Here is a 12,117-nt window from a genome sequence, read left to right as displayed (position 1 = left end):
TTTTCAGATTTATTTCAGATTTAGATAATGCGTGCTGCAAGCACTGCAAGGCGCTGGGCGTGTTGCCTCAATGTAATCAATGTAACGAGAAATGGCCATGCCAGCTGTTATACATCTACTCTATGCTGCCTCTACACCGTTTTTACAAGTCGTTACAGTCTATCGTCACAGCCAGCGTATCAGAGCCCCCAGAGTACAACGTCAACCCATCCTCTCGGCCTCCTCGAGCAGCTTCTCGACGCTGAACCTCGGATCCGCCGCGGCGAACCACTCGAGCAGGCGCCGCCTCTCGACAGCCCTCTCGAGCCGCTGCGGATCGGGCTCGCCGCCCTTGGCCTCGAGGTCCCAGCCGCCGTAGAAGCGCTGCAGGCACAGAAGCAGCCAGCGGGCGTCCTCGACGGAGGCGCCGCGGCCGTCGACGACCTGGCCCTGCATCAGCACGAGGCCGGCCTCGGCGTCGCGCAGGTCCGTGTAGTGCGTGACGGTGGTGTGGGGCTGGGCGAACTCGCCGCGGGCCTTGAACTCGGCGAGCTGCGTGAACATGACGGTCGCCGTGCGCGTCGCGGCGTCGAAGACCCACTGCAGGAAGTGCATCTCGGCGCCCTGGTCGGGGCGCGGCCCGGGCAGGACGAACTGCGGCGCGCGGCGCGCCAGGGCCTCGATGGCTGTGTAGGTCGGCGACGGGATGACGGCGCAGAGCGTGTTGGGCGTGTGGGCGTGGCGCAGGCGCCAGATGGCTGTGAGCTCCTTCGCCGGCAGCGCGGCGGCCTTTTCGAGGTCGAGAATGTCGCCGAGGGGCTTGACGCCCGAGGCGGACTTGGAGGGGGCGGACTTGGCGGCGGCTGCTGCTGGTGGTGCCCCTGCTTGTGGTGCTGCTGGCGCTGCTTGTGGTGCTGCTGGCGCTGCTTGTGGTGCTGCTGGCGCTGCTCCTGTTGCTGCTGCTGCTGCTGCTGCTGCTGGCTGAGGAGGCGGGGAGGAGGAAGGGCTCGGCGGCGGCGTGGGCAGCGGAATCTCTATCGTCGCCTTCTTCTTGAGCTCGTCGATGCGCTCGGCGTAGGCGGCCCTGAGGTCGTCGACGGACTGGTGGCCCTCGAGACGGGCCTTCTGGTTGAGCTTCTCGCGGTACTTGTCGGCAAGGGCGCGGCGCGGCTGCGTCGTGGCGAGGAAGCGCACGTCGTGGACCTGGGCCCAGCGGCGCTGGTTGGCGGCGCGGAGGGTGCGCGTCGACGAGGTCAGGAGGTTGCGCAGCGCGGGGGTGCGACAGGACGCCATGGTGGATGCGGGACCAGCTGTCGTGGTCTGGGATCGTCTTCGGATGGTTGGGTGTCCAGATGGGATGCTATGTTGAGTGTGCTCGTGGGACCAAACTGGGGCTCTCTCACGACCATGTTGAAGCCTTACGTAAGCAGCCTTCTGTGGTGTTGGCCCTTCGCACATGGTCGTAGCCTTCCTTTTTTCCTTTGATGAGGGAATCATCTCTGCTTTATCAATACAGGACAATTCCGTCGGCAGAAACACCAGCTCTAGACTTGGCACTGCATGAGTTGCTGATGGCGTCGTTCTCAGCATTCGTCACGAACGGGCTGCACGCTGGGTATTCTCTCCAGCCGACGCTGCACCCTTTTCATCACAGACCTTAGTAGTCACCTCAGAATACTGCAATCATCGTCCCATCGCCCATCAAGTCTGCACCGTACATCGTGTCGGCACCATGCATCAGTGTCACCAAAAGAAGCTCCCCAGATTCGAGCACCCGAGCAAAACGCCCACAAGCAGACGAACGGTCAACCCGCACCGTTTCGGCACCCCCTCGGTGCCCAAAACCCGAGCACCTTCGCGGCCCGCCCCCCCGAACCCGCGAGAGACCCCCTCCCCTCCCGTTCCGCCCAGCCCAGCAGAGCAGACCAAAGAACCAAAAAACCAAAAATAAAACATGGGGAAGACGGATGGCGGGCCACCCGCGAGGATCGCACCCCCGGACTTTTTGGATTTGGTGCGGAGAGGCCTGCTGCTCCTGCTGCTCTCATGCGGGGAAACTGGCCGAGGAGCAACTCTGCATCGAGGACCCCCTTCAGGCGCTTGGGGTTGAGGCTCTGCGTGAGGGGGGTGCGAAGGTTTGGCCTTGGAGACGGCGGGCTGGTGCTTGAACAACGTCATGTTTGGGGTCGACATCGACTTTTCCGAACCAGCGAATCTTCACCAGACTGAACTGCGAACATCATGACACACACGCCTCACGCATCGGACAAAGGTCTTGAAATGGTTGTACAGGCTAATAACAACAGCAAGGAGATATCAACAGGTGCCGGCCGTGGCGCGGCATGGTATCACCGCGGTCCTCTCTCGCGGTCCCTTCTACTCTATCCGGGTCTTTCTCTCTCTCTCTCTCTCTCTCTCTCTCTCTCGTCAGATCGCTCCGACAGTCTACTCATCCACGCAGCGGCATCCCCGCGTCTGACCGACGCCTCAAGGCGACTCGTCCCAGGTGGGCTTCATGACCCAGCTCTCGGTGCCCTCCTTGAAGGGCACGCCGAGCTCAAAGAGGCGGACAATGACGTTGGAGAAGTCCTTGAAGAAGAGCTCGTTGTCCTTGGCGTAGGCCTTGACCGTCTTGAGGAACGCCTTGTCCTCGATGAGGGCGTAGTCGGTCGGCAGCATCATGAGCGTCTTGGTCGACTTGTCCTCGAGCTGCTTGGGGCCGTCCCACTTCTTCCACTGCCACTTCTCCTCGAGCAGCAGGCGGAAGTAGTCGTTGGTCAGCACCGTGGGCGAGAAGGTCCAGGGGCCGGTGAAGCCGCTGCGGTCCGTGTGGCAGCGGCCGAGGGCGTGGGCGCCGGAGAGGGCGACGATCTCCTGGTCGTTGAAGCCCATGCGGTAGAAAATGTCGCGCAGGTGGCCGTGCGACTTGGTGGCGTCGGGCAGGCGGCCGTCGGGCGTGCAGAAGGACACGTCGCGGTCGCTGCGGCCGGGCCGGTAGGGGATGAGGGGGCCCTGCATCTCCTGGAGGGCGCAGACGCCGCCGAGGATCCAGAGGTCCGAGTAGGTGATCCAGGGGAACTTGGCCTTGACGGGCGCGAGGAAGTCGCGCGCCGCCTTCAGGCCGGCGTTGGCGCCGTGGTCGCCCTCGGGGGCGAAGCGCATCGTCGCGCCGTTGCTGCCGCCCGTGCCCGTCTCCTTGTCGTAGGTGCCGCTGGCGTGCCACGCGAGGCGCACGAGGACGGGGCCGTAGCTGCCGTCGTCGTAGTCGTCCTTCTCCTCGAGGCGCGAGGCGATCTCGTTGTAGACGTCCTGGTAGTCCTTCTTGGTGGGGTTGACGACCTTGGGCACCGAGCCGGCCGAGACGCCGCCCTCGCGGGTGAAGAAGTAGGCGCCACCGGCACCGGCGACGGCGAGGCCAGACAGCAGAGCCCAGTTGGGGCCGGCAGCCTTGGGGGCCTCGGAAGAGTAGAAACGGTGGCCCTGGCGGAAGGCCTGGCGGGGCGCAGCGGCGAAGGCGGTACGCGTGGAGGAGCGCAGCGCCGTGCGGGCGAACTGACGGGTCGTGTTGGCAGCCATCTGGTGTGGTCTGGTCAGCGTGTGAATAGTGGGGGAAAGGGGGGTGGGTTCGTGTCGGTAGGCAACGTACCTTGTAGGGTTCTTGTGTTTGTAGGATGGACACCAAAAAAACCAGTTCACGATGGGTTGTGAAGAGAGTGTGTGGGAGGAGGAAGGGAAGGAAGGGAAGGGTCAGAGGAGAAAGAAGGAGGGTCGACAGGGAAGACGAAGGTCAAGTAGGAAGCCAAGAGGAAGGCGAATCGGTGACAGAAGAAATCTCGAACGTTCCTCCCGCAACGGTCATGCACGGCAGACGGCCCTCCCTAGGCCTTTTTACCTGGGCCCTCCCAAGGGTCAGATGCCGGCAGACGGTGCTTGTGCAGGTGCAGCGCGTTCTCGAACGAAAACTGGAAAGCCGCACGAGGATAACGGCCCTCGAATGCCTAATTGGCGCCTCCTGAGTGGTCCATGTTCGGGATTCGACTCCATCAGATAAGTCGAAAAGTGGAGGGAGCGAAAGAACGCGACTCGACGATGGGGGAAAAACTTCCCGGTGGAGCCACTTTACACAGACGAGTTCCGTTACTCATCAGAGAGTCCGTTACTCGTCGAGAGACGTCTATTTGTCATGTTTCCTTTCTTTTGCTTCTTGCCTCCGCCAGCAACGACTTCGATCGGGCAGCGTCCTCGTCCGAATGTCTTATCAAAGAGACTTCCACACAGTCAGGGTCCTCCCAGGCACCATGCCACCCAGATGCTCGGCGCCATCACAAGCCAAAATGTCGCCAGGCCCAATGCGGTCACTCAGTGGCACGCAACGCCTGTCAGCGCCCGCGCCATGACGAATGACGTCCACCACGCTGGGGCGGCTTCTCGACTCCCGCCTACCCCTGAGCTCACGCCACTCCTAACCTACCTTACCTGCCTAGCAACCTAGGTACCTACGTGCGCCTGGAAGTGCCCCTCCAAGCCCCTACGGCCCTACCAGTGCGCAGGCTCCACTGAATCTGACACTGATGCACCACAGGCCGAACCACCGAGCCGAGACGGCAAACTGTGCTTCTGGCGTCTCCATAAATTGCCCCTTTGGCCACCGTTCCCTATCAGACCATCTTTCCATTTCCCTCTGCCCGTCCGTAGTCCCGAGACCAGAACTATCGGGCTTTGAACGCAGGCCATGCGTCCAGTCGGCATTCGACTCAAAGCTGCAAATCTGTCAGCCGACTGCATCGTGCTTTATATCTCGTTCTTTCTGCCTATTCACTCGGATGTGCAGCGTTTCTCTCTCGCCAACGTGAATCTGTCTGTCCATGCACCCTGGTGGACACCGAGGCGACTGACGAGATGGACGTCGCCGCCTTCCGTGTCCCACCGCGACGGCCAATCCCTTGAACGCTATTTCCCATTACGGGGCGTCCGCCACGATGCGAATGAGCTTCAAATGCCGGTGGTCAAATCCCGAACAGAGGTCTCGGCTCCGCACGAGGGCCTCTGGCGTGGGCCGAGTCCGCCGCCATTCACAGCGCGAACGAGCTGACTCTTTCTCGTCTGACAGGCGACCTGGTACATGTACACTCCGTCGATGGAAGGCTGCATCCCCGATGACTAAGCAACACACCCACTGGCGATGCTTCAGAAGGTCAAGACCAGGACGCATACCTTACTCACACATGTCCCTACATGGTACAGATACCATATCCATCGTCCATTCTCGCTAGATTTAGGTCGTCACATCGCTTTGTTCAGCCCTCGCTACTTGTCTCTCGAGCGCCAGCTGACTGACGAGAGATACCTCCCGACAGTCTGACCAGGTCGGCCAGCGTCCTCGTGGGGCGTTGCCTGTTGTTGAAATGAACATCCAGACAAGCTCTGTCTCGTGCCTCCGCTGACTGAGCAGAAGGGCAGGCTTTCCTATACCTTTGTCATGGTTTCGATCACCTCCGCCGGCTGAAGCCTCGGCTTGTGCGCGGCACACCTCGAGTTCTAGCGTTGAAGCGGCTTTCAGGAAGGCAGCTGCTGAAATCCCAAGGCGAGACGGAGCATGCGGGAAGCAGAAATTCCAAGTGGCCGGTACGGCGTCTCCAGAATAGTCCTATCTCCAAATTTACACAAAAGCCAGGGTCTACTTTGTTTGGTGCACATGAACGAAACAACGTGGCAGCGGCAAATGGACAAGGCAAAGCGCTGGCGTTCAAGCCTCGAATTATGACCAGAACCTCATTCTGACTCCTGGAAGACCACTGCCTAGAAAGCCAGTCACCGGACATCTCCATCACTGAACCCTGGCAGCCACCCAAGTGGCGGCCGCGGGAGCATCCTGCTGGTACTGGCGGTGGGCAGACGTGACGATGATGCCACCATCGCAGATGTTGTCGCCGGACCTGCAGATCACGCGCGTCCTGGCAGCAGGGATAGAGCCAAAGGCCTCATCGCGGTCGGGGTCGCCGAAGGTCAAGACTACAACAGAACATGTTAGTACACAGCAATCAGAACAGGAGATGCGGCATGCGTACCGGCGGTGACCCTGGCGGTGACAGCAGCGCTGATCTGCTCGGCAGCATTGTGGACGAGCTGGGCGCCCTGGCTGTAGCCGCTGAGGACGATCCGCGTGTTGGGGCACTGGCTCGCAGCCTGGTGCACAGTCAGCCGTCTGTCGGTTCACTTGCATCGAGACACGGGACTTACCCTGGCGGTGAGATCGGCCATGGTCCTGCTGCCAGCGGCATCCCCTCCGGCGAGGAAACCGAAGACGTTGGCCGCGTAGTCCACACCCTGGACGGCCAAATTGGCGGCGCCAACCTGCTGAGCGAGGGCATTGAAGAAGACGGGGCCGACGGCCGCCGCGTCACCGACGTTGCCGTCCTGCGTCGTGCCCCTGGCATAGATGAGGGTGACCCTGCGGCAGGGGGTGCCGTCGATGAGCTGGTTCGAGGTGGCCGAGGCGTATTGCCTCGCCTTGATGGTCGTCTCGACGTCTTCGGTCTTGGAGAACTCTTTCTCGTAGTACGCCTGGAGCTCGGCAAGAGGGAAGGCCTCGTCAGCAACCGCGAGCGACTCAAGCTCGACGGGAGCAGAGAGGGCGCCACGAGTCGCGGCGAGAGCGACCAGAACCTGAGTGAACTTCATCTTCGGAGGTGACAGAACCGGGAGTCTGAGAGGCTTGGAGGGCAGGATGAGTTGTCGAGAGATGGAGACGGCTTGACTGATGCTTCTACCCAAGCTTTCAAGAGCCCTCAGCCCCCCTTTTCCCCTGTCATTTTATACATTTTTCTACATGTCTCGGCAGCATCTCGTTCACTTTCACATGGGAAAACAAAACCTGGTCAGGTCGACCCCGCGCCAGCCCATCGTCGGCGTCTTGCATAGCCAGTTGCTTCTTCGAGGCACTTGGCCCGGCTCCGTGTGAACCTTCCCCTCTTTCCCGCCGCGTATCCCGTCGTCGACCTCGCGCAGAAACCTGTCTGTGTTCGTCTCGACCTGGTTTTCCGTGGGTTCTGTAGCGGATTCGAGATCGGAATGTGCCTCTGAGACATGGTCTCAGATCCAAGTCAACGGAACAAGGAACTGTCTTGAAAGGAATCTTCGCCTCGCGCCACACGAGACACAGCATCGTGGGTAATTTGTTCTTGGCTCGTCAGCCTACCCGCCAGAGCTCCCCCTGCTACCCCTCCTCCCATGAAAGGGCTCCTCCCACGAAAGGGCTCCTCCCACGAAAGGGCTCCTCCCACGAAAGGGCTCCTCCCACTTGAAAGGGGTGGGTGAGGATAAAGTTGACAAGCTGACCCAATTTACCCCACGATTGCCAAGGTAAGCCTGATGTCGATCACGTCGATGGGGGGTGCCGGCGTGACCAATGCCGAATGTAACCTCCCCTCGGCGTTCATCCTCAATCAAGAGCCTCAAGCGGGGCAGAGCCCCCGATGCAGAGCGCACGAACCGCGCGGGCATCGCGACGTGCATCACTGACGTCTTTGAGTGGTCGGAGCCAAAGCCCATGCAGGGCACGTGGTGCATCCCCGTCCCGGGGTAGGTCTCTTATGGGCTTGGGGCAACTGCGCTGCGAGGTCTGCGGCATAGAATTGGCCCATGTGGTTGGACGTCGACTTGTGATTGTTCCGCTGCTCGGCAGTTGTTTTCGTCTCTTTGCTCTGTCGGACACGGCTGGCTCGAAGGACGGAGAAGCTCGCAAGGGGAGGCGGGCAGCGGGACAGCGGCGCCCGAGCTCTGGGCCGGGGTTTGCCCATCCCCGAACTATGAGCGAACATGAGTTCTGATGTGCAGGGTATGGGTTCACGTTCGCCTCCGTGTTGATAAGGCTCAAACTGGACTCCGAATTGGCTGGGCCAGAGTGAGCGTCCCGTTGGTGAGGCCGAGCTCGATGGCCGAGACGGTTGTGGTGCTTGGGATCGGGGTGTGACCACGGCCAACGGCCTTAACGGCGGCCAGGTGTCCTGGGAAGAAGTGGTTGGCCTTGGCGCAGGGCCGATCTCCAAAGGATCGGAAGCGGAAAGCTGGGGGGGCTTCCGTCGTCACAAAGTCGTAGACTTACGCGCTTTGTCGCGCAACTCGAATCTTGTGCTTGATGGATCCTCCGTACCGATCACATATGGTTAGGCCAGGTGAGCTGAATTGCCATTGAAAGCTATCCTTGTTTCACGACTCGTCCTCGAGAGGCTACGAAGAAATACCTCTATCGAATGACCACGGTAGAGTTGACTATGATGCGCTGTTGAATCTTGAAGCTGCTCATGTATATACTGTGTCTGTGCCCTGTGGCCTGAGGAAACATCTTGAAGGTGCTTATGTATATGCTGTGTCTGCATCCTGTAGCCTGAGTACACATCTTGAAGCTACTCATGTATGTGCTGAGTCTACGTCCTATAGCCTGGGCATACATCTTGAAGCTGCTCATTCATATGCTGTATCTATGTCCTATAGCCTGGGCACACATCTTGAAGCTACTCATTCATATGCTGTATCTACGTCCTATAGCCTGGGCACATATCTTGAAGCTACTCATATATATGCTGTGTCTACGCCCTTTAGCCTGAGTATACATCTTGAAGGTGCTCATTTATATGATGTGTCTATATCCTATAGCCTGAGTATACTACTCCATTTCGCAGCTTGGTGGCGAATTGTGTCCCTTAAAAAGCATACCTCTCCGGTCGTCGAAAGCTTAAGGGCGAGCTGGTACTTTTGCAATCGTCCTCTACTCTTAGTGCTTGATTCGGGGCAGAGTGAGGAGATCTTCCATACGTGGTCCGCAGGCAATAGAATCTAGGTAGGGTGTTGAGAGGGCTTCACTGCTTATTTGAACCCTGTTTCATTGCTTTGGCCGTGCCTGAGAGCTCTGAATACGTAGGGCAGGTGATATAAGTCTTGTGATGTAATTGATTTTATCTCTCTGAATTACTACTAACTATGTAAGTCAGATATACTCATCTGATTCACCGATCACGTAAGCTGTGATTCACGTGCTCCTAAGAGCTGTGAGTCCCAGCCACGGTGATCACCATATCGGCGATCCCCTACCGAGATCACCGCCCTGGGGAATCCCCTAATATTTGTTCAACATAGGGGGTTGAAAACATTTGAATCTGACCCTCCGCAGCTTGGAGGGCCCTCCGCAGTCCTTATATATACGCGCCCATAGCCCTTAGCCCCCCTAATCGACCTCCTGCTGGTAGCTCCGCAGGGCCACCTGATATCTACGGATCGTTAGCATGGTCAGTATTCTTTACTGTACGCCAAAGAAACCTGCCGGGAATGCTCATGAGGTGGGAGAGCGACAGCGGAAATTCTTGAATTGGGATATTCGGGTGGATCGAGTGAAGAGGCTCCCATGAGGCTTTCGCGTTGGCAAACGAGACTGCTTTATTGACGACTTGAATCTTGACGTTTGTGCTTTTAGAGGAATCATTAAAAGATGTAGAGCGTTAGATCTAAATGACGTTGCGTTCAGACGACGTTCCTTGAGCCCTCTATGCTCAATATCTCCAATGAGTCTGCCCTTGACTTGAAGCACGTTAACCTTTACCTTACGGAAAGATTCGCCAATGTCTTAGAAGGTCTGCTCGAACTTACATTCAATTATCTTGACTTTGATCTCGAGAGCGTTGACCTTGTTTCCCAGGGCATCAAAACGACCGCTAAGGCCATCGATACGGGTACTGTCAGTGCTTGACTTGGAGAAGAGTGAAGAGGTCTTCAGCACGTGGGCCGCAGCCAATAGAATATAGGTAGGGGGTCGGAATAGATCTGAATTCTGGCCCTTCGCAGCTTGGCGGGCCTTCCGCAGTCCTGATAGATACGCGCTCGTTACCCTTAGTCCCCTGACTAGCCCCCTGTGCCGAGGCTCCCTAGGGGTCTCCTGACAAGTACTGACCGACTGGGGTTCGATGAACATCAGACGTAAGAGTCCATAGTCTAGCATTTTGTGAATGTTGGGCATTTTGCATAGGCCAATAAACGGAAAGAGAATGACTTTTTGAACGGGAGATTGTGTAACAAAGAAAAATGGGAGGTTGTGTAGGAGAAGAGAATGGGGATCGTTGACGAAGAAGGGTGGGTGGGAAGTAGACTGTCCTTCCGGGCAGCAGTTGAGATGTGCCTTCCGGGTAGTGGTCCATGACGACCTGCAGGCTCTTTTCCTATATGATCGGCAAGGGCATCCAGTACGGCTACGAAGGTACGGGGGGAGCCTTCATCTTCCTCCACATACCGAGCGGTCCCACTCTTGTCTCCTATTCCGTGAGCGTGCCTGACTGGACGTCATGGATGATGACGAAAAAAGGCTGCACCGTACGGCCGCTGACAGGTCTTCGCCTTCATCCTCCGGGCCCTCTGCGCGACACCGCCTCCTTCATCCTGACATGACGCTGCCGCCGGATATGACACCTGGGTTATGGAGTATATGACATGCTGAGGAATATCCCGGAAATAGCACGTAAGGGCAAGGCACCTAGCGCGTCTCCTTACTAACCCGGGTGATAGCGCGGCTTCGAGCGATCGCCCACCCGAACCAGATCTCGTTACCAGCCACCGGATGACACTATCGAGGATCGCGACGGCGAGGACGATGATGAAGAAGCTTCTCCTGCCCCCACTCCGAAAGGACCGAACCATTCCAAGTACGTGGCAACCGCGTCATCCGCAGGGGCAAGCTCGACCAGGAAACGAGGACAACACAGCGGAGGGGAACGGCAACAGGGCCAAACGACGCAACAGAAAATACAAGACCGACCATTCTATACTCAGCAGTTCCTGCTAGCGTTAGTGTCTAGTGATCCGATGGACGATAAATTTCCGAATTTTGCAGACCACAAATTAAGATCTCTCAGCCGATCAGAGTTTCTTCGTCTCATACGAGCATAGCTGGCCAATGACTGTGGTATCAATGCGGACTGTGTTCCCCTTCACCTATCCGGGGCGGTCGGGTCGCTTTAAATTGCGATTAACGTCCCATGGCTATACATTCGTTGCTAAAGGCGTGGAGGGGTGCGATCTCGGCCTGGTACGGCACAAGAACACCATTTATGATCGACTGAGAGTCATCCAAGGGAAGGACGTCCCGGTATGCCTCGGGATGGTAGACCCGGCACTCTCGTTGCACTATGATATCGGTGTGTTTGAGCACCTTCTGTTAGTCAGTTGGGCCGGGCAACCGTTGTTTAAATGCTACGACTAACCCGAAAGGCAGGCAGTCGTCGACGCGGCCAGCATCGCTTTTACGGAGCTGTATAAAATTGGAGTTCTCCTTTGTGACGGAAAACCCCGCTATATATTGTATGATGCAGCCAGTGGTCAAGTCGTGATCGTGGACTTTGAGCGGGCGAAGCTCGACAACCGCCAACCTCTCGGCCTGCTCAGCCCGAAAGGCCAGGCTCGCAAGAGAAAACGAGAACCAGCCAAGACAGGAACCGTCTCCTTCACGATGGAGCTGCAATCTGTGGTTGATTGCCTATCGAGGATGGCGCCATGAAGATAGGGTTTAAACACAGCCACCGGAACTTCGGGCGTGCTCTCTCATGTTGACGACAGCCGAGTTCGCCTTGGTTCGCATAGCAGATACCAAAGGGTCTTCGAGCACGCTCATGCTCCCCGACCAGCTCCTGGGTCTATAAGGGCTCTGCGCTGCCCTTCTCGTCGCTGGCAAACGTACCCCTTTTCTCATCTCTTCCCACTTCTCCTTCTCTGCTCGCCACGTCCAACCATCATGGTCATATTCAGGCCTTCTCAAGCAAACTACCAACCTGTTGCCGTCCACGACGTTATCTGGATTAGTGACGACGACATCAGCGACAACAGTGACGACGAATGCCACTACGAAGATGTTACAGTCGACGAAACGGCTGGCGCTCAAAAACATCGTGGACGAGACGAGGAACCTTGGCGGAAACATCGGCGATACCAACGCTGACGGCGGGGTCGTCATTGAGACTCTATATCAAGACCAAGGAGAGGCTCAAGGAAGAAAACACGTGTCCCTTGCCACTGGGTGGGATTGGGACCTCTATGACGACGAGGTTGCGGTTCTATGGAACGACCTGCCTAGCGATCGGCCTCAAGAAGCAATCAGCG

The 12,117-nt window shown here is 57.8% G+C and overlaps 3 protein-coding genes across 3 annotated transcripts; all 3 read right to left on the bottom strand.

The window, feature by feature from the left end:
- Nucleotides 1-201: 201 nt before the first annotated feature.
- ATPAF1 (ATP synthase mitochondrial F1 complex assembly factor 1) lies at nt 202-1,272 on the bottom strand (the record flags this gene model as incomplete). Its single annotated transcript, XM_028634453.1, has 1 exon — nt 202-1,272. One exon carries the CDS (start codon nt 1,270-1,272, stop codon nt 202-204), a length of 1,071 nt encoding a protein of 356 aa, XP_028499493.1.
- Nucleotides 1,273-2,466: 1,194 nt separating this feature from the next.
- CCP1 (heme peroxidase) lies at nt 2,467-3,555 on the bottom strand (the record flags this gene model as incomplete). The annotated part of the gene is made up of 1 exon (XM_028634452.1): nt 2,467-3,555. The coding sequence occupies one exon, from the start codon at nt 3,553-3,555 to the stop codon at nt 2,467-2,469; it is 1,089 nt and encodes a 362-aa protein (XP_028499492.1).
- Nucleotides 3,556-5,806: 2,251 nt separating this feature from the next.
- Nucleotides 5,807-6,660, bottom strand: D7B24_000190 (uncharacterized protein; the record flags this gene model as incomplete). The annotated part of the gene is made up of 3 exons (XM_028634451.1): nt 5,807-5,991; nt 6,048-6,165; nt 6,220-6,660. 3 exons carry the CDS (start codon nt 6,658-6,660, stop codon nt 5,807-5,809), a joined length of 744 nt encoding a protein of 247 aa, XP_028499491.1.
- Between the last annotated feature and the right edge of the window lie 5,457 nt (nt 6,661-12,117).

The sequence above is a fragment of the Verticillium nonalfalfae genome (genome assembly GCF_003724135.2).
Source record: "Verticillium nonalfalfae strain VnAa140/NRRL 66861 chromosome Unknown scaffold_1, whole genome shotgun sequence".
Lineage (NCBI taxonomy): Eukaryota > Fungi > Ascomycota > Sordariomycetes > Glomerellales > Plectosphaerellaceae > Verticillium > Verticillium nonalfalfae.
Note: the sequence above shows the minus strand (reverse complement) of the source record. Positions and strands in the feature narration are given on the sequence as shown.